Source organism: Brachyhypopomus gauderio, chromosome 4 (genome assembly GCF_052324685.1).
Source record: "Brachyhypopomus gauderio isolate BG-103 chromosome 4, BGAUD_0.2, whole genome shotgun sequence".
Lineage (NCBI taxonomy): Eukaryota > Metazoa > Chordata > Actinopteri > Gymnotiformes > Hypopomidae > Brachyhypopomus > Brachyhypopomus gauderio.
Window position 1 is genome coordinate 27,753,905 of NC_135214.1, and position 25,855 is coordinate 27,779,759.

The 25,855-nt window shown below is 40.4% G+C and overlaps 1 protein-coding gene across 2 annotated transcripts; it reads left to right on the forward strand.

Annotated features, from left to right (window-relative positions):
- The first annotated feature begins 554 nt into the window (after window positions 1-554).
- Window positions 555-23,897, forward strand: prdm6 (PR domain containing 6). 2 transcript variants are annotated; one of them, XM_077003509.1, is made up of 8 exons: window positions 555-718; window positions 1,087-1,591; window positions 3,615-3,922; window positions 12,584-12,711; window positions 14,180-14,304; window positions 16,272-16,614; window positions 18,914-19,101; window positions 21,941-23,897. In XM_077003509.1, exons 2-7 carry the CDS (start codon window positions 1,099-1,101, stop codon window positions 19,092-19,094), a joined length of 1,578 nt encoding a protein of 525 aa, XP_076859624.1. In that variant the 5' UTR covers window positions 555-718; window positions 1,087-1,098; the 3' UTR covers window positions 19,095-19,101; window positions 21,941-23,897. The 2 variants fall into 2 exon arrangements, with proteins under 2 accessions (XP_076859624.1, XP_076859625.1); XM_077003510.1 differs by having other exon boundaries at window positions 565-718; window positions 18,914-19,090.
- The last annotated feature ends 1,958 nt before the right edge of the window (window positions 23,898-25,855 follow it).

Here is a 25,855-nt window from a genome sequence, read left to right on the forward strand (position 1 = left end):
AACAGCTTTAACTTTCTCAAGCGTCTGAGAGAGGGTGGGAAACATTTCGGCTGGATAACAAGTTGCTGTAACAATACCATGAGGTCCGTTATCCTGAAGTGCATTTTATTTCACGTTTAAATCTTGATCAACAGTTCTGAGCCAAGATACATAGGTTACAGCTCAATTGCTGGTTATTCATTAATAACATGTTAAACTGAATTTTTGAAAGTGCTCTCCAAATGTGGGTTTGAGGACATATGACATTTATTCAGGCTCTGTGTGGAACGAAGAGCTGTAGGTGATGAAAAACTTAACCTCATACCTAAAACCTAAAATCTCATACATTCTTTTATTTTTTCTTAGAAAATGGCTCCGCAAAATGTTGTTAAAATTGTATTAAATTAGTTTAAGCCGTAAACACGACCAACACCAACTTTTCCTAATAACAAATGTTGCGTTACATTCTACTAGTTATTATACCCTCTTCTTCCCTCTCACCCTTACTGGCGCGCGACCCACGTGTTCCATCAGGGGCTCTCGAGCGCTGAGAGGAGGGTAGGCGCGTGAGAGGAGGGTAGGCGCGCGCGTGAGAGGGAGAGAACGTTCCTGTTTTCTCAAGCCACAGAATTCACGGAGCGAGCGCAGAGTGTCTTACGGTCAATACTGTTATGGTGTAAGCGTCTGGGAATTACAGTTTAGACTCATCGGCCCTGACAAACTCGCTTGGGCTAACAGGGTAAGTCTTCTACTACATGCTCGGAACGTTCTTTTGAACGATGAACGATTTAATGTGACTTTGAGATGATGCGAAAACTACAGACGTCAAATAATTGACAGTGTAGAAGTCTCGAAAATGAGGATCCTGTAGGTTTTTAAGCAGTACAGTAGACCTGGTTGGTGTTCGTTATTTTTCACTCAGTCTGCATGTTTTATATATGAAAGCCACTGTTTACACAGATTTGCTATAGCCTGTATTATCCTGCTTCTTTCTGGTGGAAACTTAAAAGGTTTTTGCTAACTAGCCTACAGCAGGTACGTAAGAGAATAACATAAAACAAACAAAAACACATCACTGACAGCTCGTCTTGTTCATGCGTCCCGTAGTCGCAGAAGGACATGCTGAAACCAGGAGATCCCAGCGGATCTGCTTTTTTAAAAGTGGACCCAACTTACATCCAGCACTGGCAACAGCTCTTCCCTCCAAGCCAGCTGAAGAATGCCGCCCTGTCGCAGCTGCAGCCGCCCGACAGAGTGGCTATACCGGTGGAGAGTCTTCGCCAGCGACCTAACTTGATCTCCTCCGCGTCCACGTCAGTCGCTCTAACGCCATCCTCCACCTCCTCGTCGACTTCGTCCGTGTCGTCTTTAGTGGGGTTAACTCAGCTCTCCGTCCCGCAGATCGCCCTGTTTGGGCAGACTATTTGTTCCGACATTATAACAGCAGACAACAGCACATCTCAAGCGAAAGAACTTTGCTTGCCATCAAACTTTAAAAATGACAAGGATTCCAGGTTGAAACTGACCTCTGAGGAGTTAGACTACTACTTGTACGGACAGCAGAGAATGGAGATTATCCCCCTGAACAATCATACCGGTGACCTCAATAACCGTATGTATGACTTAATTTTTCTGGGGTGTCTTCCAGGGGGTCACAGGCCTTTTGATCATGACTGAAAATGCACAAATAAAGAAACCAGTATGAAAATTGCTTCATAAATAATCATGGTATTGTAACGAGGCGTTTAACAATCTGCAATATGCAACCCAGTAGATAAAACAAAAGACGGTAACAAATACATTTTGCATAAAGTTTAAATGCACAAAACGTAAACAGTAATAAACAGCAAAATTCGACGATAAATGCTGTAAGAGCATACATTTCATAAACCCATTGACGTACCAAATGTTTTAAACCAAACTTTTTATATGAATTTTAATTATCGGCAGGTGCACGCGCATCAAGGTGTCCTGCAGGCCATGTCGGATATATTGACGGTTTTACTATGTAGATCATCAAAGTTGTTCAAAGGAGCACTCGTCATGTAAGTTTGAGTTAGCTTTAATAGAATAATTCAAATTATATTTAATTAAAAAAATTAGTCTCTCAATTAATCAATAGCAAATAGACTAAACAAAATGAAAGATCTGGAATTCATTATGTAATTTTCTAAATATTCAGCTTTATATTCAGTTAGATTAAATTGAACAGTATGTGAAATTAACGATGATTATTGGAACTAATAGTTATTTTTAATTAACTTGGTAATTAACTTAACTTGGTAATTAACATATTAATTGCCACATCTAGCTGCAACCTGTTTATAGGGCAACGAATTTCTCAGAATTTAGATTTAGATTTAATTTCGATGGCACCTAGATCATTGAGATAAACTGCCCATTTAAATTTGATGCCGGCATTTACATCGTTGATTATCATTGTATAATTATGCAATTATCATTGTGTAATCAACAGAATAAAATCTTAAAATGCACGAAGTGAAATACTATATTAAAGCTTGGTTTGAAAAGGTGGTGACTGTTTATTTAAGGTGATAAAACAGCCCATCAGCAGTAATCTCCATCGATATATGCCAGGAGGAGATGAGGGATGAGGGGACAAGCCACAATTAATTGCTGTATAGTTTTGTAGAAGAGAGTGGAGTGAGTGTGGATCAGAGATCGATCTTTTCCATCGGCCGCTATTCATCATCCGAACATGGTATATGGAAGTCTCCCGGGGACAGTAAGACTGCTTTATCTACATTTGCTATTCTCTCTCCAATATTTCACATCAGTGGCGGTAATTTATATAGTGGCTTATAAGTACAAATTACAAAGGAATGTTACATTTAAAACCATGCCTTTATTTATGTCAATACGTTTTAGAGCGAGATTTTGGGGGAAGTTAAAAGCAGTAGACCAATACAAGATTTCTGATATGGAACGCTGCTTTTAGTGGTTTAGTGGTTTAAGAATCCTAAACACTTGTTTAATTGCACCAAACTGCGATTTTAATATTAGCTGGACTGATCAAATAATATAGGCTAGTAACTTTATTAACATTAACTTTTATATAGAGTTGCCGGTTTTTTGTAACATGGAAATTTAAACAACAAAGTCGAAAAAGTGCCATTGCTCGAAACTGAATTAAACTTTGTCGACAGCGTAGTTTTGAATTAGCGGCGGAGGGTGCTCGCCTTAAAGTTGCTATGCGTGAAAAATTACGTAGGAAAATTTATATTCTGATCTTTCAATAAACAAAATGTTTGTAACACCAAAGAAGAATCTCAAAAATTCTTATACATATAGCCTATACGCTAATTCGTTAATTTTTTATAATAATAAATTAAAATGTTTTTGCAATCATATAAAAAAATTATTCTGACTAATTAAAGTTGTACTGTAAATTCTTATTATTTCATGATCCTTATCATTAATGTGCATCGTTTACAGTATGGAGCACCACATGAGGCGGGGTTAAAGACGCCTGTTAAAGTACTTAAACAAGAGAAGAAACCTGCAAACTGCCCGTCTTCCACTTGCAGGAATTAGTATCAGTGGCCAGTAGCATGCAGGGGTCCCATCTGGCTGGCGAGCTAAATAACAGCCTCTCGTGCTGTGCTGTCCTCCAGGCTGTGACATGTGTGCGGACAACCGGAACGGGGAGTGCCCCATGCACGGGCCCCTGCACTCGCTACGTCGGCTGGTGGGGACGAGCAGCGCGTCCACCTCCGCGCCCCCCCTGGAGGTCCCGGAGTGGCTGCGGGACCTGCCCCGTGAAGTCTGCCTCTGCACCAGCACCGTGCCCGGCCTGGGCTACGGCATCTGCGCCGCCCAGCGCATCCCCCAGGGCACTTGGGTCGGGCCCTTTCAGGGAGTCCCTCTGCTGCTGGATAAGGTGCAGTCGGGGGGGCTGCGGAACACCCGACACCTGTGGGAGGTGAGTGCGTCGTTTTCCTTCATCGCCCCCCAGAATGCACGACTTCGCGCCGCGTTGCGTAAATCTGAGCGATGCGTTAGTGATTGTTTGTGATTTTGCTAAATATCAGATCAGGGTCAATAGCCGTCACGTTTCAGTAGGAAAGCAATGAGGGCAAACTGGATGGGGCTTAGTAGAATATTAAAGTTGTATTTGAATGCATGATTTGTATCCATTGTGATGAGAGGAAGTGATGGATGAGAAAATCCCATGCAAACATACAGAGATAAAGGTCACACACCTCAGAGATGACCAACAGTAGCACTTGAGCTGATGAGAGCGAGAGAGATACTCTCTCTTGACAGAGTTGATTGCCATTCAGTTGAGAGTCCAGACATGTGGTCCAACTGAGACATATTCACTCACACATGTTTACATGTTGCCCATTTCTGGGTTCCCTAATTATAGACATCGTCAAATACAAATTTGTAATCTACGGCAAGCGGTCACTTTACATGAACTGATTTCCAAGGCTGTCTACACAAACCACAAACATGACCTGAAGACTCTGAGTGTGAGTTGCGCAGAGGGACTGTTGGCTTAGAAAAAGAAGACTTATTGGTGTGCTATGGCCTTGTCTACCAGAAATACAAGTTGCTGTTGTTAAGCCCCCCACAGACAGAAAAGAACACTCTTACTTGTTATATATGTTCTGTATGACGCCATTTTAAACACTTGCTCAGCCAGAGAGGACTGTAAAAATTCCAGGAGGCTTAAACAGAACTGAGGTGAATGAGGGACAGAAGTGGACTCCATATTCCATGATATGCCAAGCAAGCAGAGCTTTCTGCAGTGGGGGGTTAAGGTGTTGAACTATTTATCTGTGCTGATAAAGTGTAAAATACAATCATTTAAGCCAGAAACACTCCCTGTTAAGGAGATTTCTGGAGGTCCACTGTTTGTGTGTTCTGCTGTAGAGGGTATAGCGTTTAACTGCAGAAGTATTTTTTGGAATGTTTCAATGATCACTTTTAGTGAAAAAAGTATTCACAAGCTAATCTTGGCAAATGGTCTAGAAATATGTTGTCATGCTCAGTAATGTTCTCAGTAGCACATCAGACTAATATTTCTTGGGTTAGGTAACCTATTTATTGAACGTGAGATCAAACATTGCACTGTGAAACTTGACATAAATTTCATGTTTCGCCAAGAAGCAAGAATGTTTTCTTTCTGTCTTTCTTCCTTGAAGCTTGCTTGTATGGTAATACTCAGCTAGCGGCTATGGTTTTCCCTTAAATGAAAGCCTTCACAAAAAACAGTGGAGCAGTGGTTTATTTTTAATATAGCCTACATTACATTAGCATCTGTCGCAGTAAAATATTTTTTCTCATTAATTTATTTTAAATAATACTAATAATAATAGCAACAAACAATGAAATAGTAATAATTATTATTATTTATGTTTGCTGGGTGGGGTGGGGGAGTGGGGAGGTTGGTGCGGTGTTGTGTTCGCATTCCAGAATCAATATTGCTGTTATATTTAATTAATTGGGTAATGATTGTTGCTGATTTCAAATTGTAATGATCTTGTTTCAGATTATATAATTATGTCAAAATATCTTGATGTTATAACTGCATCAACAGTTTATAAAGTATAAATGTATTACACTCCTGTATGTATTACACACCTATGGTCAGTTAATCAATTATTAATGAAAGACCCTGAACATTTAGGGTATGCTTCAAAATTCAAATTCTTTTACAACATTACCATGGTATGCTACTATGCTACTGGCATACATGGCATGTTTGAGTTATACCATAACTACAGTGTTTTTTATACTGCCTTTGTGCTGAGAGAGATTTCATTGTGCCTCAGTACATGAAGGAGAAGACCTTAGGCTGTTGTCTGTTTCATACCATGCTTTTTTTTGTGGTATGTCCGTTTTTTGAGAATTGGTACCAGTAAGGTCTACAATATTTCCCAAAAGACATTGTTGTCTGTCAGGCCTCCTAGTAGACAGGTCTCACAGACTTGTTTCTGGAATTTTCACCCCAAGGTACAAATTATTTTGGCCAAAGAATATTACACACAGTGCTTTTGGAATTTATCAGTGATAATCAGCTGTATCATCTGTTAAGCACATTACTACTGTTTTTTGCTCTTGTTTCATGGGCAGCGTCTCCAATATAAATATCATTTTGGTGACTTACACTAGCTGTACTTGTAGGGTTGATCCATTAAATACATAAGCCTGTTAGCAATGTTGTCAAGCTTATTTGCAGTGGTGTGATGGGTTGTGGCGAGGTGCTTCGGAAGAGTGATGCTGCCATTCATTCATTTAAAAGCTAAATACAATATCAGTGTTTTCATTACCCAGAGAAACAGTATTATATCTCACACACAGCGTGGCACATTCAAATATAACATCACTCACGAAGTTCTGCTTCTTAAAGTGTGGCTGTCAAATCAGGTTTCTAGTGACGTAAACCATTTCATTCTGTGTAGAAAAATCATAAATCAATACTTTATGAATATGTTCTTACACACATAAGACATTAGGATATCTGATTCATATGTAAATCATAAAACTAAAGCACTGTATTAATTCCCTGTGCTATGCTGATAAAAACCACATACTAAACCATGGTGTTAAACCACTTAACCTTTTGAAATAGCTATCACTGTGGGCTGTATATTGTTATCTTTGTATATCATGTTGTTAACCAGGATTACATGGTAGTATTACTAAACCTGGCACTGGTGCATTTATACAGGAAGCCTTCATGTAAGCCCACTGAAACAATAAGGGTTCAAACAAGCATTTTAAAATAGTCAGTTTAATTAGCCATGACTCCTGAAAATTGGGTGTAGATTACCTCAATAAGGTCAGGTGCTGAGAGGAAAACCCATAGGAATAATATTTGGCCATAGTGGCCAGGAGGTCACTGGAATTTTCCTTATAAGAGCTATCATCGTGTGAACATGGCAGACCACAATGATATCATCCCTTAGGCACTCACCGATGGGTGTTCTGGAGTAATAATAACGGGACTAGGACACAGGCCAGCATAATTATTTTTATTTTCTGCGTGCCAGAATGGAGGTGACTTGTTTAACGTTGGTTCACTGACACAGAAAGCTCCATAATTTGTCATTTAAGTTATTTTATGCTCCATTTCCCTCTTGATCCAAGGCTGTGTTGTGTGAGAAAGCATCTTGATGGCGGAACAATTTTATTTGAAATGTATCAGACTCCACAATGTAAACACTGGGCTTTTAGAGGGATGTTTTTTCTCACTATTAGATTCAATAGTGGCAAAATAGGTGCTGAAAACAGATTCATTTCAAAGTCAAACACTGGTATGTACACATGTAGCATATTCCTGTCCTTATTAAGTATATAATTATTCTGAAAATTGTTAGCACTTTTGTTTTTAATACCCCAAATGCAGGGATGACATTATGTATCACCAAATACTGCCCACAGTGTTTAGATCTGACTGCTTTTTCTTAGGCGATTGTTTTTTAATTTTAAGGTTTGTGTAGTCTGGTCATTTACTAGCTTTGTCTATGATTCAGCTATAAAAATTACAGTTTGAAGCATGACCAACGAAAAATGTTGTTGCTATATATCTTTTTACACCTAATTTAGAAAAATGTCAGTACATCAACATATTTGCAATGGACAGCGAACTTTGTAGTCATTTGTTGTATATACAGTCACCCAGACAGGAAATATCCACTGCTTCTTGGGCTTTCAGTAAGGATGAATCAAAAATGGTCTCCTTTTAAATGCAACCCAGGAAAGTGATTTCATACAAGAAAAAAACTTTCTATTTACGTTTTATTACACCATGCTTTGTCCTGTTATATTAACCTTACACCTGCTTCTCTGGGCAGAGTGAAATCATTGATATTTTTGGCATCATAGTGAGGGCAGTTCAGGCAGTCACTGATAAGGCTTTTCTTAAATTCCCTGAGTTCTGTCTTGGTCATAGTCTGTAATTTTTCAGCTAGTATGTAGATGTGTGGAGAAAAGTATCAGACTGCAGTATACTTCATTTACTCTGGGGAAAGGCATACCCCAACACTTTCAACTAAATTTCTGATGGTTACTATTCTTTTCTTTTCACAATTTAACTGATGACATTTTAAATGTAGGCTCTCAATGCACTGAAGCCATCAGAGTCAGGATCTCTGCACTTTGTTTTCTTGCCGTTATTAAGCTCTCCGGGCCATTGGGACAAGGCGAAAAGCAAACATCAACCAGAAGGTGTTTTAATGTGGAGATAACAGTGCTGCGCTATCGCCTCCTGTAGAGCTACCGCACCGCGTCCCCCGCACAGCCGTGCCATTTACATGCCCCGGCCCGATCGGCGGACGGCCCCTAAGAGTTTCCTCAGATAAGAGTCCCTGGTTCCATTACCCAAAGTGTTCCATGCTCGTGACTCATGCTGACCTCTTCAGTGTTCCCTGTGCCACTGGGACTGAGGTTCTCGCCGCTCACGGCCTAATGGCTGGAGGGCCCTGATTTACTCGCCATAATAAGGGCAGGAGGTCAAGCGACTGTCGGCTTGGTCTGGTTTAGTCTCAGACACTCTCTCTCTCTCACACACACACACACGCTCCCTCTCTCTCTCACACACACACACACGGTCCCTCTCTCTCTCTCTCTCTCTCTCTCACACACACACGCTCCCTCTCTCTCTCACACACACACACACACGGTCCCTCTCTCTCTCTCTCTCTCTCTCACACAATCTTTCTCTCTCTCACACGCTCCCTCTCTCTCTCATATGCTCTCTCTCTCTCTTGCACTCTCTCTCTCTCTCTCTCTAGTCCAGTCATCAACGAGCAGCTGTTCAAGGAGGATTTAGAGCGCCTGGTCAGTGACAGTGTCCAATCAGTGTGCTGTAAATGTCGGTGCGAAGAGATTGAGTAGTAAGTAAGGCAGTGACAGGACACCACCACCCGCGATCAATGTCTAGAGGAGGAGGCACCCGATTGTAATGTCCTCATTTTTACCACACAGAGTAAAAGTAAACATGAAGACCTTTAGGAAGAGTGGAGATGTTTCATTTGTCGGTGATGTGATGCATGCAACAGAATGTTTCATTTTTAAGCTTCTTTGTCCTGTCTTTAGTTTTGTCCAGGTTTCCCTTGCTTCATTGCGACAGAAGCAAGCTGTATCTCATTATTCTTTTTCTGCTACTTACTCCCTCCCAGGGGCAATACCCATATGGGCTTTGATTAAAATCCACCATGGCGTGCTAAAACCCACTGTAAACCACTGGTCATAAGCTACACTATTACACTCTAAAGAACATTTCATTTAAACTTCTCAAACATCAGCATTCACTATTCAGAGCCACAAAATTTCCATATGATATTAGGTCATTTCCTTGATTATTGCAATTATTTACAGAATTGATCACTCTGCCAAGCTATAGACAGATTCCAGCAAAGCTATTGACATGGTTCACCTCAGTAATAAACCGACCCTCCTCCATAAAGTGAGATGCCATTACACCAGAGGTTGTTTAGCATGTAGAAACATCCCAAGGTCAGATATGTTCAGAAATTAATAATGTAACGGACACCTTCTATTGACCCCGAGGGCAGCACGAGAGGGGAGTGTTTAAAGAGCTGTCACAGCCTGCCGCTGCCTGACCTCTGGAGAAATTGGAGTTTTTCTCCCATTTACCTTCATTTTATACAGAACTATACATTATGTGAAATTGTTTATCGTTTGGCTGTTAAGATGATTATCACCTATGTTTGCTTGAGTGTAGGTGAAGTTAAAGCGGTTCTGATGTGGAATTAGAGTAGAGCCCAGCAGGAACCATGTTAGAGGCGGGGGCGGGGCTTAAGATGACATAAATCGCTTTTATAGGGCCTTTACTGTAATTCTTACTTAGGGCTGTAACAAACCTGCCTCGCTCAGTGCATTAGGGCACAATGACGCCTATCAATCAAAGTGGGTTTTCCGTCCCAGTTTGCCATATATTACGCCTCCTTTGAGTCAGTGTGCAAAGACCAAGCCGCCGATGTGTATTTCAGATCTGATGTTTTGCACAGTATGTGAATCCTTGCAAACCTCTTCCCTTTCTGACATCTACAGCTCATAAGCAGTTCCGTCGTATACACATAAATTCACAATGCAATAGTGGGATTCTAAAAAAAGCCAGGCTCTCCTTTGACGTTCTGATGAAACCCAGATGAACATATCACGTTCGACTGTGAAATACAATGCCTCTTGCAAATAATATTTTAATGCCATGAACTAAAAGCACAACATAAACATTCCACTGCACAAACATTTTTTTTTTTGCGGATTGAAACAATGTGTGTGCTGGAGTTACACTGTCCAGCTGAATGTACCATGAGGAAAAATAGGTCCAGGAAATCAAAAGTAACATTCATGCATAAACAAGCAGGAGCAGAAATGAATATACAGGGGTCAAACAAAAATAATGCATATACCACTTTGAAACGGCATTAATTTAAATTTAATATTTTACATTTTAAGCCTTTTAGGCCTAATAAAAAGAAAAATATATGACCTAATAAAAGTTGTACATCATTAATTTCAAAGAACTCATATTTATGAAGAGTCCATCTGAAAAGTACTAGCTGAGAAGAATGAGAAAGACATATTGTTCAGTAAGTCATCTTCTTAATTTAAATCTCTTTGAATCTCTTTGAATGTTTAATTTGAAGAGTAAAAATAAGTTATTTTTTTCTCCCATTTGGTCACTTATGCGTAGCACATTATAGGACCACTTGAATGGTCTAATTTAACACTAGACGTCTTGAATGGGATTCAAATATGGAATTAATCTGCTTGGCAGACAAAGGGAGCTCTAGCTGCATATCACTGATACACACATACGTGATGGGTTCTTCATCTGGCTCCTATATCTCCTCTTGATATGGGGAGAGGAGCTCTACAGCGGGATTCTCTGGAGGATCTCCTGCATCAGAACCTACACAGAGAAATGAATGGACTGTCAGGAGTTTTTCAAGTGGACTCATTTTTAACGTGTGTAAGGTTATGTATACTCACATGTGCACGGGTGTGTGCTTGTTTGTGTCTGTGTGTGTGTGTGGATGAGAGAGAAAGAGAGAGAGAGAGAGAGAGAGAGAGAGAGAGACTGAGAGGGAGACAAAGGAAGAGAGAAAGAGATAGAGAGAGAGACTGAGAGGGAGACAAAGTGTAGTGTTCAGTTCCATTCTCTGAGTGCGAAATGGCTGAGTTGTTCTTTCACAGTGTAGAAGCAGAACATTCTGTGGGTTATTCAGGCTTTTCCTGTACCATTTTTGTACTTTTCAGTAGCCATTGTGGCCACATATAGCTAAATGTGCTGCAAATAGCTTCCAAATGTGAAACAATGACTCCATGACTTAAGCAGAAATACTGCATGAGGCCTTAAGGCATTAATATCTTAGTGAGAAAGCATGCTTGGCTGTAGTCTGTTTTCCTTTCATGAACACAGTACCTCCTGTTGTAATACAGTCTCCACATGCAGAGCTATAATCCATGCATTTCCTTCACAAAACAGCAGAATGATAAGGCTTTGTTTTCCACAGAAACTTCATAAATACTGGACATGCAAATTAAAAAGTAAACTCTTGCCATCACAAGATCTCATTTGCAACATCTTAAATGTTGGCTCTTGTTATTTTGATTCTGATATTTCAAAAGAGCTGAACAACCCAGAAATAAAGTATTTCGATATAAAGCAGCTGGGAGGGTTAGACTCGGCCTCGTGTAACAAACTGCCTTGCTGTAAGCATCGTCTGAGCATTCTATCATGCTGTCAAATGTGGTGGAGGTTCACTAAAAAGCCACGAGGATTAGAAAAGAGAATGAGTGCAGACAAACTGGATGTCAGGGCCACAGTGGGGTCAAAAGGGTTCTCTAAATCCCATTCATTCAGCCATGCTCTTGTGACAAGGAGGGGGCTCACTTACTTCTGTACTGGGAGATGGATGGTTAGCCATTTAGGTACAGACGCTGAGACTGGCTAATGGGTGAAAACACTTGTTTATAGATGTTCTGATTTTCTGTTGATTTACAGAAAAGTTCCATTAATCCAGGAGGATGAAAGTGGAGTGCGTCTCGTCTGATGTACATGAAACCTGCCACCTTTTTTTTGGGAATGACAGCTTTGTTATTTTTTTTGCTCTGGCAATGTGACAATCTCGAGCAACTACAGAAGTGCAAGCAGCAGGAGAAATTGGGTTTTACATGCAGCATCACTCAGGAGCACATCATGTGTGCATGTCCGTAGCTTACAATTGTTTGGATGTAGAATAACTAAGACCATATGCTAGACCATGCACTAGTTATATACTATCCAGGACGTGGCAAAAAAAACTCTGGCTAAATCGTTGGAGGTGAAATATGAACATTATGGCAGAAGTTTATGCAGGTGCATAATCAGTAAATCTCAGCGCTGTCACCTCCCACTGTATTTTTGTAGAACAGCAGCGGTACACTGTCAAAACGAAACGAAGCCCAAACACCTGTCAGCTTTCACTTTCTCTCCACTTTTTCATACAGAAATGGAAGAATACGATTAACATACGAGTCTGAGAGTTGCATTCGAAACTGCTCTCACGTGTTTGTGTGCTGCCATTTTGGTTACATTTATCGCTCTCTGTGTTTGCCTCAGATCTATGACCAGGAGGGCACTTTGCAACACTTTATTGATGGCAATGAACCGAGCAAGTCCAGTTGGATGAGGTATATCCGCTGTGCCAGACACTGTGGGGAACAGAACATGACAGTGGTTCAGTACAGGTAACGTGATTTTTTTTGTCTTTTCAGTAACCTCATCTTTCGTCATGTCCGTGCAACCAATTAGTTCTTATTTCCTGCAGCACAGTAGATCCATTGCGGGGTGCTCTCTACACCATGGTCCATTAGACACGGGTGTAACTTAGATCAACACAAGCAGGCCATGCACGATTACCACACTTTGTTCCAATGCCAGTGTGTCTAGAGGCTTGATGTCTATGCATATCAAAGGGATTAAGCTTTATACAGTGTCACTTTGTGTGTTCAAGTGTTTTAAGTGCCTGCTTCAGTAGTACTTTAGCTTTGTGTCATTTCACTGTTAAAACAGCTTAGCGCTTGGTTGGTTTGCAGCCAAGAAGGGTTGTAGCTTTCAGGCACCTAAGAGGGCAGCCTCTCTGTCGTACAGTACTGTGTATACAAGCACTATACATTAGGAGCAGGGCAGGGGGACTTTTTCCCAACCTATGGCCGGTGTACAGTGGGATGTACTCCCCGTCAGCTGGATTGAGTTCCGCATGTTATGATTTGCAGTATCTAAATGGAATTCTCTTCAAAGCGGCCGGTGATTGATCGAGCCCGAGCTGCCTGTTTTGTTTTGCCCTGACAATAATGTCCATTGGCATGTGCTCCACTCCGCCTGCACCGGGGGACGCCCCGCCGTTGTCTTTATGACTCATCCAACCACAATACTAAATACATGTCAGCGCGGGAAATGTTATCCAAGCCGGAGGGGGAAAAAATGGCTTTTGATGTGCTTGGCCAGTGCGGGGTTTTGTGCACATTTTGGAAGTGACGGCAGCGTTGTAAGAGATGGTGTTCGTTTACACTCGTTCGCTGTCCTCTGAAAGTGTGCAAGACCACCCATCGCTCCGAAAACAGCACTCTTTCACCAGCCAACTGAGTCATTTAGTCCAAGTACATTTATTTGTGCACTCCGGTGTTTATGTTAAGTGAAGCCAAACTGAGAGACGAACTGTTACAAGAGTAGAAAGTACATGGTATAGGGTTTTTTTCTGTCATGGGTTATGAGATGTTTTTGATTTATGGGCTGGTCTTTGTTTTATTCTGGCATCATGGTGGAAAGAATTAATAAAATGCACAGACCTCAGCGGCTATGCAGAGACCAAAGAAGCTTATTGTCAAATATTTGTAGTGCCCCCCCTTCCATTTCCACCACACTGGGACCCCAATGGATCTTCTGATGTACTGATGTAACAGACCCTGTACATATTGCTAATGTCCTTAAGCTGAAAACAACGACAAACATTTGTGTGAAAGGCAAAGAGTTAATAAATGTTAGGCTACTTTTAAAACATTGAACATGTAAATAACCTTTATTAATTAATAATACACACCAACTAACATATTTTGATTAATGTTGGTGGTGTAAGGATATCACATGTATAAATGGAAAAAATATATCTAAATAAAATTTGTGGAATCTGACACAATCTTTGTGTTCATATTTTAGATCTTGTATCTTCTACCGGACTTGTGTGGATATTCCACGGGGAACTGAGCTCCTGGTCTGGTACAACGACAGCTACACCTCCTTCTTTGGCATTCCTCTGCAGTGCATAGCACAAGACGAGAACTGTAAGTTTAGCCCCTCGCACGAGCAGACAGCGACTCGCTCACTACGCTACCAATGTCACAATACTGAATATATGTTTTGTGGTTGCAGTAAAATAAGCATTTGAATATATTACAGTAACAGTGGAGAAGTAAAGATATTGGCAAAAGTATTTACTCCCATGGTAACAAAGGATGTTTTTTTAGGAGATGTTTTCTGCACAATTCTTTAAATACACAAAGTGACTTCAGTGACATTCAAGAGTATTTTTTTTCATGGGAGTCTTAATTCTCCCATGAAGGCCAATAGTCATAGTTCATCCACACATTGTTTTCAACATTAATTTTGCCAGTCTAACTCTAACTGTAGATTAATTCACGCTAACAGTACTGTGGTGTTAGTTCCACACATTCTTTTCCAAATAAGACTTTACAGTGGTCCAGTCAAGTTTACAGTTTCTCAGTTTTTTGACCTGCCATCTAAATCTTATCTTGCACTTCAAATTAAGATGCAGATTTAGATTTAGATTAAACGTAGATGAGTTGTGCTAGTGCAGTTCGGGTCACTTGTATTTCAGTCCCCGGGGGAACTCATGATATATTCTGAAATATATTTGGATGGACTTTTGAGGTAATCCATTATTGTCTGAGCGTAAACGAGGTCTTGTGTTTGTTGAGCCCATCAGCCACTGGAAAGCTTGGATATCTGACAGCGTCTGACAGTTTAGTGTTTACATGGGAGACATTTTATGACTTTAGTCTGGTTGCTGTTTTGTTTAGACAACTCCCTTTCACCCCAAACTGTTCTCCAAAGTGTAGAGTATGATTTGATATATACAATACTATAATCAAAAGAAAAAGCACCACAGGACCAGACCAGTAAGTTCATGTATACCTTTGGACTGCACCCTAGTAGTATAAGCATAAAACAAAAACAAGGCTTAAAAAATGAATTTAACTGAATGAAATTATATGAGGGAACAAAATGTGAGAAATGTAACACATTTTGGCATCGTGTTGTAACGGGGCTTTTGACATCTTCATCTAAAGGGCACTTGTGTCACTTCTGAAATCACTTATGCTGATTTTGGTTTTGGTGGACACTCAGTCTTGCGCCCTTGATCATATTCTAATAAACAGGGATACACAGGAAGGCCAAAACACAGCAAACCCAGACGCGCTCTTGAAGCCGCCAAGGCAGATCCCCACATACGCTTGCTTAGCTCACAGAATAGTGTGAATGACTTCTGTGCCTTGAAATACGCCCTCCAATACGCTGCTGAAGATAGTCTTTAAATAACCTCTGTGTAACGTCTGCGCTTCACTGCTAACTCTAATCATAACTCTTTAGCTTGATCTTCAACAGAGGTCAGCATCTTACATTAAAACCTGACCCGATGATAATTCATGTTTTATTGTAGTGGATGCATCGTCTTTATTAAATAAGAAAGGCCAGGCTTCTCCCACAGGTCTCATCTTACAGTTTGATAATGTTATGTTATTGTGCCCAGCATGCTGCACTACAGAGAATGTGGAATGTGGTTTGTCTAAGGATGAGATAAACGGACTCTGCCTTCTCCAACTTCAATATAGATTTATATATTTATATAGAAACTACATATGTAAAGTTTAATATGAACGCTACTGTCTGAAAAGTCATGCGTTACAATTCACAGCAACAGAAATGTTGCTCCAATAAAAATGTAAAAATGTTAGGTATGTGAAGTCAGGTCAGGTCTGCTGTTTGTACTCCAGACCGTAAGAATGTATCTACTCTATTTTTAGACTGAAAAGAATCAGGAGGAAATAGGATAGAATAGGAAAAGCCGTAGAGTGAGACAAGACAACAGCTGAGTGTGGAAAGCAGAGTGATAATGAGTGGAGAGTAGTGATTGGGCTGGAAGCAGTTACTCCTTCTTCTCTGACTGTTTTCAATGTGGCCTGTTTTGTAGATACACATTCTTCTCTTGCCCTTGCGTTTCCCTGAACAGTGAATGTGCCATCTGCTGTAATCGAGGCCATGTCCCGGCAGGAGAGCCTGCAGCCCTTCTGCAAGACGTCCAAGTCCTCGCCGGGCGTCCTGCAGCGCTCCATGGTTTTCCCACACTCCCCCTGCACCCGGAGCTTCTCCCTCTTGGACAAGGCGGGCAGCATGGAGTCCAGCTTCAGCCAGCTGAGCTCCAAGAACCAGCGTGTGCTGGCCAGCCCCACCTCCACCAGCCAGCTCAACAGTGAGTTCAGCGACTGGCACCTATGGAAGTGTGGACAGTGCTTCAAGACCTTCACCCAGCGCATCCTTCTCCAAATGCATGTGTGTACACAGAACCCCGACAGGTAATCTGGGCCTTAACTGCATATTAATAATAAACCAAGCCTGTTGAATAGAATGAAAAATTAATTTGCACCCCCCCCCCCCCCCCCCCCCCCCCCCCCCTTTATTGGAATCTACCGGATCTTTTCACACGCTTGCTTAGTCAAACAGCTTGTGAGCGCATGTGGTTTGCTATTGCTACTGCTGGGGATTCAGCTGTAAGCCCAACAGGGCCAAGACCATCATTGTGATGATAATTCTCCTTAGAACGTTGAATGCCTTCAGTCTTTCTTACATCAGCTCTTGATATCTTAGCCAGGAAACCATGTGGTTTGGATGAAACCAGTGACCAGTGCCTTTGATTTGCAACATCAAACATGTATTATAGATCCTCCTGCTAAAGTACATGTTTGCATTCATGTGCTCACTGAACAAGGTTTAATGAACTGCTCCATCGCCATGGAGCAGGGTCTTGAAGACCAGTTCATGTTCCTGTTTGTTTCAGCATTCATTACTGTTTTGTGCTGTTTCTTTAGTACAGCATCACTGTATTACTGTTGTATCCATTGGTAGAACATATAAGTAAGATATTAGGCATTGGGCCACACAAGCATATTTATTATTGTCATGGCCATTCGTTATAGGGATACTGACTTGCACCATATATCAGAGGACACAAGGAAATATACCAATTTAACTTCCATGGAAACAGTATAAGGCATTTAGCATCTACCATATACTAACAGTTTTATATCACCAACCATTGTGGGTTTAGGGTACAAATACAGTGTATAACATCTCTAAACCTAATTAAATACGGCCCAGAACGTATTGGAAATTTTTTGCTTAGCACTATTTTTCTTGGGTGCATACAAACCTATAAATCAGTTGCTGCTGTCACGTAGAAATACCCACTCCAACGCTTATGCAGAGGAAAACAGATGCCACTTATTCAATAAACTAATATTCATACAGAAGAAAAATGTTGCTGGGATACCCTAGGAGTTGAAGTCAATGTGAGGGGTTGTCAATATTAAACTTTATGACCCTGGGGTGCAGATAAAATTTAGCTGAACAAGGGAATCTGGATCTGTTGGTATTTGGAGTCGAAGCCAGTTCCATAAATGACCCTGTGGATCTGTTTAAAATGCTCTCAGCTAGACTTTATGGCCTTTGGCCTATACATACGTATTGATGTTTGTTTTATACCTACATTTCGTAATGGATAAATTATTCTGGTATATCATCACACGAAAAGGGTTTTGCTTATTCATTTTGCTGAACTCTGAGCAAGACGTTCGTGGTTTTTGCTTGACCACACCAATCATCACTGGTGTTGTAATTTTCTTGCATTCTGTTAATGAGTACTATAAATAAGCCATTACTTACAGTACTGCCCTGCACCATAAACACGAAGCTCACAAACATCTATCACAAACAACTACATAAACACCTGACTATCAAAATTAAGTCAGATTCTCTGCGGATTACACTAGACACTCATCCCTACACACACAAAGAGCTTATTGGCATATTTTCGCATTACAGCGAATGTGTGTAGGTTTATTTCAGGTTTGAGCAGGTTTAGGTACAGATGCAGTCATGCAAGTTCAGTGAGCTATTTATCTCTAATATTGCGCTGCACCAGGGCCCGGTCAGGCGATAAACAATATGTTGACATTAATCACAAGTGCTGCTGTAGTAAATACTCCCAGAACATTTATCATGATAAAATATTCACAATCAATGCATCTCCCACCAGAAAAACTTCAGTCACAAAAGCTGGTGAAAACTGTACCATGTGCAGACTGTTGGATATTCTACACATAGATATTTTGGTAATTGTGTACTTCTAGTGTTGTGCTAATAGGTACAAAATTTTGCCCCATACAGTTACAGCTGCGGCAATTATGTAAGCAATGTTGTTCTCGCAGCAGTCAGGTGAACCATTTTGGCCCGCTCTTCTCAACAAATAAATAACGTGATTGATGGCACAGTTGAATTGTCAATTCATCTAATTACGCCTCTAAGTGCTTTCCTTTGTTGTCCCTAATTGTCAATACATTTGTGATTTGTTATCAGCTTTCCATGATTAACTAGAACTGGGCTAATAATTAACAGCGATCATTGCCGCTGTAGCCACACACTCTCAAAGCCGAAGCGGAGGAATCCGTAACCGCACCAGCCACCCCGCAAGCCAGCCAAAGATATTGATAGATGGACCAGTCCGTGGTCCTCGCCCCGGCGTTGATGAGAGGTCGTGCTGCCATGGTAACGGCGGTGGGGGTGTCACTGATTGGCTCCCGTGCGTCCTCTCTGCAGGCCGTACCAGTGCGGGCACTGCTCCCAGTCCTTCGCCCAGCCATCCGAGCTGCGCAACCATGTGGTCACGCACTCCAGCGACAGGCCCTTCAAGTGTGGCTACTGCGGCCGCGCCTTCGCCGGGGCCACCACGCTCAACAACCACATCCGCACGCACACCGGGGAGAAGCCATTCAAGTAAGTAAACAGTGAGTACCACCGCTTCCTAGATGCCGTTTGACGTGACTCTGTTGATGTGAAGCACACCCAAACATCACAGTGACAGCGAGTCTTAGCAATAGTTAACAAGAAGCCTTCAAGTATATTTAACACCATGTCAGAATAGATCAGTGTTGTGGGGCTATAGATAGCGAACAAGGGGGAAAGTTTGTCTGGGCAAATGATGCCCTTACCACATGCGCCTGAACCAGTGTAAGGTTATGTAACAGTACGGTTGAAACTGGCCCGTATTGGTGCTTTCAGCACTAACATTCCTTTGGCCACAGCTTATGGTAGGAAAATATTATTGTCTAGGTCTGGAGTTAGTGTTCTAGCTTAAGCTTTCTGATTTGTGGGAGGTTCTATGTAAGCAACATAGATTTCTTGCAAAAAAAACAAACAAACTATTTGAACATGTAGAGTGGGTAATGGATTTTTTCTAAGTCAATTGGATGTTACTTACATATGACCTTTTTGCCTGGAATTTTTCCCCCTTAGTTGCTGTATTCACGTCTTGTTTTCAATAAAGCTACCAAGCGATACTAATTACTACTACTGTAAGGGTTTTAAATTCATTTTCACAGCACACTGGCATGTAGGTTTGAATGCTCCACCCAAAAAGGCACGACGGGCTAAATGAAAATCACTAGATGCCCACTTATATTGCATGGCAGCTCACAGTTTGAAATGCTTACAATGCTTAAATACGTCTAGAAATCGTTTTAGCATCGGGGGCAGGGTTGTGCTGGGAGGCACTAGAGTGTCAGTTTGACCCTGAAGCAAGATGTTTATCAAGAAATTATTTATCTAACAAAAATACACCTAAGAAACACTGTTTACATCAGTGTTATTATAATGTAAAATAAATCAAAGGCAAGAATCTAGATGACACTGAAGATGAGAGTATGTGTAAACCCATCCACTCCCCTAGCAATCTTAAAATCTTCCCTTGTACATATTTTTAATGTGTAATAAGCTGATGTAATAACTTATTTTTTAGGCTGGGCTTAAAGCTGAGGAATGTTAATATGAACTAATCTCAAGCCACTTTAAGAAATAAAAAAAATTAAAGCACCAACAATTCTGTTTATAAGAAAATGATGAATCATAATACATTGTGGTGGCTGGCCACTGCCACAGGGCTAGGCGGGCCTGGTGAAGCTTCCCAGAATGCCGTGCGCCTCCCTGCATCCTGCAGTTTAGTTCAAATGTAGTGTTTTAATGTTGATCTGATTGCTTTGTGCATATATGTTTAGCAAATTTAGTCGTCACATTTAGTTGAATTAGTACATGGTGTCTTCCGTCTGCCCAGTGGTCCTTTTATTCTTACCCTTGTGTTCTCACCCAGTCACCAAGTCCAGTTTTATTTGTTTGCAGTGTGTAGCTTTTGAAATAAAGGAGCTGTTAGTGTGCATAAATGACTTCGGACTCTTCTTCTGTGCCAGTGTGCCGATATTGAGCTTTCATCCAGGTGGAGTATACCGGTGTTGCCTTTGTCTGGTGGTGACCACATCCAGTGAACCACAGTCTTTTGCCACATCAGCACTCTTGACATATGACTGCTACAGCTTAATCTTTAGAAAGAAGACATTCAGATAAGGAACTAAATACGTTCTTTACGTGTTTACTAGCTGTTGCTGGTCACTGAAGAAAGGTCAAGTAATTGGTCAGACCTGTACATGACATAGGCCATGAATTTGTAATATAACATCATATAAAGCCTCTTTGCATCACCTTAATAACAGTATTTCTGCTGTGAGAAAGGGGGGGGGGGCGGTTTGAAGCAGAGCAATCCAGTAACAAATCAGCTATCTAATAAGCAATCAGTGATACACAAATGTGTCATCAGCACTTCAGGAGCTCCAGAGAGGAAGAGGCGCACAAAGACTTTAATGAATACACCACAGAAATCTTTAGTTAATCAATATGCCTGAGTTATTCTCATTGAGCTGATGTGCTTGATAGAATAAGGCTGGCATTTTCTCCCGTCTTTGTGGGGAACGTGGAGGAGCCTTTACACTGCAAGACATCAGCAGCTGTTCCCGCTCAGCTGTTCTCCATCTGAAGTTTAGGATATTACATTTCAAGAGCTTTTTAGGCCCAATAACTATTACTGGATTAGTCCGACATTTGCTGGCTTTGCATAGTACATAGATTTAGGTGGCGAGGGTGTTGCTAGATAGGATGTAGTCTGCTTGTTAGGACATTATATCTGTTAAGGTTGATGATAGGTTAATATTAATCATTTTTATCAGGACAAGTTTGAAATAGCACAGCGTAAGAACCCAGTGATTTATAAATGGCTCCACACTTTCTGATACATTTTCATATTAATGTTATCCACTTGTAATGCATTTTTTATTTCAACAGGCCACACTGTTGTTCAGACCCGTTTTGAATATGTGGTCGATAGGCTACGTTGGGTTGAAGAAGTGCCATGTCCTTCACACGCTTAACACGCTATCATGGCTTTTTGGCTATTACGCCAACAGGAGATGGACCCCTTTGATAGTCAGCCTCCTGAAAATCTCTTTTTGTTCTTTATCTATTGTAAGTGACAATGACGCGGGGCCTTATCTAGACAGGCTTCTCTGGGGGCACCTCTTCCTCTCAGATTATTGACAGGGCCTCTGTGTTGTGAGGCATCTGAGCCTTCGCCCATCATCGGCATCAAGGCCCTAAGGTGTGGGTGGCAATTACACCTTTCTGGCCCAGTAAGATTTCCAGCCACTTTCAAGTGTCACTTGTCATTAAGTCAACATAGGATGAGACGCAGCGTCTGATGGCCCTCGCTAAGTGTGTTGTCTGCGTGTGTGTGTGTGTGTTCAGGTGTGAGCGGTGCGAAAGGAGCTTCACGCAGGCAACGCAGCTCAGCAGACACCAGCGGATGCCCAACGAGTGCAAACCCATCAGCGACAGCAGCGAATCAATCGAGGTGGATTAGCTGATTGACCAGGCCGGAATTAAACGGCAAGGGAAAATCATGATTAAATGTCACGGACACTTAAGCAAAACCAAAGATTTCCTCTGAGAAACTCTCAATCAGCCCTAGAAAACCAAAAGCAGTAATAAAATAAGTAAGATGTTAAGAGATATTGATCCTGACACAGATAAAGGGGATGTGCTGGGGTAGGAGAGGGCAAGCAGAAAATTGTGGGGGATATTAGAGGGATGGAACATTTATTCATGAGTGGGAGGATGATGGTTCTGTTAAAACGAAAGCTAGAACAGATTATCACGTAGCTTTATTTCCAGTTCTTGTACTCTGTACAGAGAAGCCAAAGGGAGAAGACAAGAAAGGTGCAGGGATAGGCAGACCCCAAACTTAAAATACAGAGTCTCTGTATTATCACACTATTCAGAAAGCAGGATATTGCTATACTTTCTATGAATCTATACTTTATAATTAGATTAAATTCTATTCATAATGCCTTACAATGTTTCATGTAAACCTCCGTAAGTGTATACAAATGTTCATAATTACATATGTAATACATTATAATGCTACAAGTTTTGTCTTTATAGCTCAAAACAACAATCCATTATGATGCATATTCAACTGTTTTATTCAACCAAAATATTTGATAATGATGGCACCGTGTCATAAAGCTTTAGAAAAAATGTTAATCACAAAATTACAAAAGATTGTGGTTCCAAACGTATTACTGTTTGATGCTTATTATCCTCAAAAATTATTTCATAAGTGGGCATCACACCTATATGAGAACTGCAATTTCTCTTTAAAGATTTTAAGTGATTTTTTTTAGTTTAGCACATCAATATCAAACTTTGATATTATAAAGAACAATCTCAGTATTCACTAGCTTGCATTTCAAACACTGGTTGTTTTACTATGCAAAATATTCTTTCCTGTTAGGGACATGGGCTAAATATGCTATTGGGAAATAATTCCCTGCATCCCATGTACTGTTAATAAAGAATTAACCATAATCATTCCTGCAAGATCAAGATAATATTTAGTATAAAGCCACACTTGTGACAAAGTGTGTTTTTATGGAGGACTATGTGAATATATGTAATAAAGCTTTATGACACAGGTTGCATGAGTAGCGATATGAATAGGTAATTAGTTGTATTATAATGCATAATGCAGCTTTGTGCTGTGAACACCTATACATCAGCATTATAACAAATCATGTATGCAATTCTGAATATGTAGTTATGGAGGCTTGTGAATTATTACAAGGTGTTATGAACATGTAATGATGCCCTTATACTGCTTAATTAATGGTGTAGATTTACAGAAACGTTACCCAGGATTTTTGAGGGAAGCTTTTGTTTTCACATGCACAAAAACACGTGCAAACACACACACACACACACACACACACACACACACACGCGCGCACACGCACACACACACACACACACACACACACACACACAAAGAAAAAAACATCCATTGTATAAAATGTAAATTCTGAATTATATTTCTCATATCATAATTTTTGGCACTTTTGACAGTTATAATTTAATATTTCTGTTGGGTAATTCTCCAAAATGTAATAAAGGAGACTATTTTAAGTACATGTGAAATAAAGGAAAAAATCATATTGAAATAAATTAAAAACCAAATATGAAGAGGAAAAGTGATACATAAATTTGTAGAACTGAAGCCGTTGTGTCAATTTCAAAACTCACTTTTACAGATGTGCTCCGTTTATGTGGGGTACAGCTCACTAATTGATGTGTTTTGTTTGAAAAAAAAAAGCTTTAACATTCTTATGCCAAGACAAACATTGTTGTCTCAGTGTTCGTCTGGCATTGAGGAGGGTTTATCTTTTCAAATTCAGAATGTACATAGTCTTATTTTGACTTACATTTTGCTAATCGAAAACACAACAGGCTGAGTAACTCAGTCTCAAATTATTTAACATACTGTTAAGTGTCAAAAAGATTACGAAAAGATCACACTGATTTACCTCTGAACCAAAGTAACTCAAGATGAACTACCTTTTCTATATCTCTACCGACATTTTGTTTGGTTTTCATGAACTCAGCGTTTAAGTTGAATGAATAAGAAGTTGTATTTAAAACACTATCATGTGTATGATAATCATTACCTGTGCTGTGTCTCAGAATACTTTAAGTTCTGGAAAGTGTGATGAGCTCAGACTTATCCACATTTGACTCGTTTGCATGATTTCAACATTTGCATTTTTAAATAAACAACAGGCTACCACCAAAATCGAATTCTTGTGAACATTGTAATTATCACTAAATGAAACGTAAGCAAAATCCAAAAAATAACATAAATCACTTTATATATGTTTTATGTATATATAAAACATATAATATATATATATATATATATATATATATATATATATATATATATATATATATATATATATGCACATGAGGGCATTTCAAGGCACCTGGTTCTCTGCAACTGAAGAAGTGACAGAGGAATGTTAACACTACATATCTAGATCAAGATGCCAAAGTTCAGACCATACTATGCAGCCCTAAACCATCTGATACAGCATGTCCTGTCTAGAAGCTCAGCCCCTGACGGAATGACACAAATACAGGACGTTCCTCATCCCTGTTGTGTTCTGGCCTCTGTTTAATACGCCTCAGAAACAATACGCGTTCAACGCTGAGGGTTTTTTTCCCTCACCCTTTATTTTTCTTGTGCAAAGCATGAAATCCATCTTTAGGAACCAGCGATGTATCAGTGTGGCGGCGGAGGTTAGCGCTCCGTCTCTGGCCCCTGCGGAGTGTGTGTGGAAGGTCAGGTCCCAGAGCGCCTCTGTTTCTGCGGCTCGGGCAGCTGTCGAGGGGTTATGGATCTGACCTGCGGTACATGAACTCGGGCTCAGCTCCTCGCTGGCTCGCGCGCTGATTTATTAGGCCTGGCCGTGCACACCTTTCAAACGAGGCTTCTCCCTCCCCTCCAAATGCTGTGCCCAGATCACACAAAAGAAATAAAAACAGAAAATTCAAAAGCAGCGTTTTGTTTTGGGGGGTTTTTTGGTGAAAGGTTAGCCTGGCGCTGCCCTTCTTAGTGGTCTCTGGTTCACGAGGATTGGTTGGATGTTCTCAGACAATTTCATCTGTTGCTGGAAAATGAGTGCAGAGCTGCAGAAGACAGGGGAAAGAGTCAAACAATTACTTCTTAGTTATCATCTACAATCAGCTAGGAAATGACTGGACATTGTTAGAACAACATTACTTCGAACTTTTTCTGGCCCAATCCTGTTTTGCTTGGCTGACATTATTCGCCTGCAAGTGCACCAGTCATGTATCTTAATATGGTATTATCCTACTTTGATTTTGAAGTCACGTGTGTGTGCACGTGTGTTTATATATATATATATATATATATATATATATATATATATATATATATATATATATATATATATACCAGATGAAGATAGTGATTAGATTATTACAAATTACAAAGAGGTAATTACAGGGCTCTTAATGATTGTTTGTTTTTGAGACTTGAAGATAAATGGGAATGCCATTTTGTGTTCTGTATATATGTTATGATTGAGGATATGTTCGTGGGAAATGTCCTTTTAAACTGTATGAAGTTAACTTTTATTTTATTTTTAGGTGTGCATGCCAGAAATTTACACACAGACACCCTTGTGGATCAGATTGATGTACTTAGTCTTAGTCTAGATGTGCTTAGTACTTAGTCTGGCTGCCTTCCTTCCATAATAATTGCCACAATTTTAAAATTTAGGAAATCTGCTCCCAAAAAGTGTC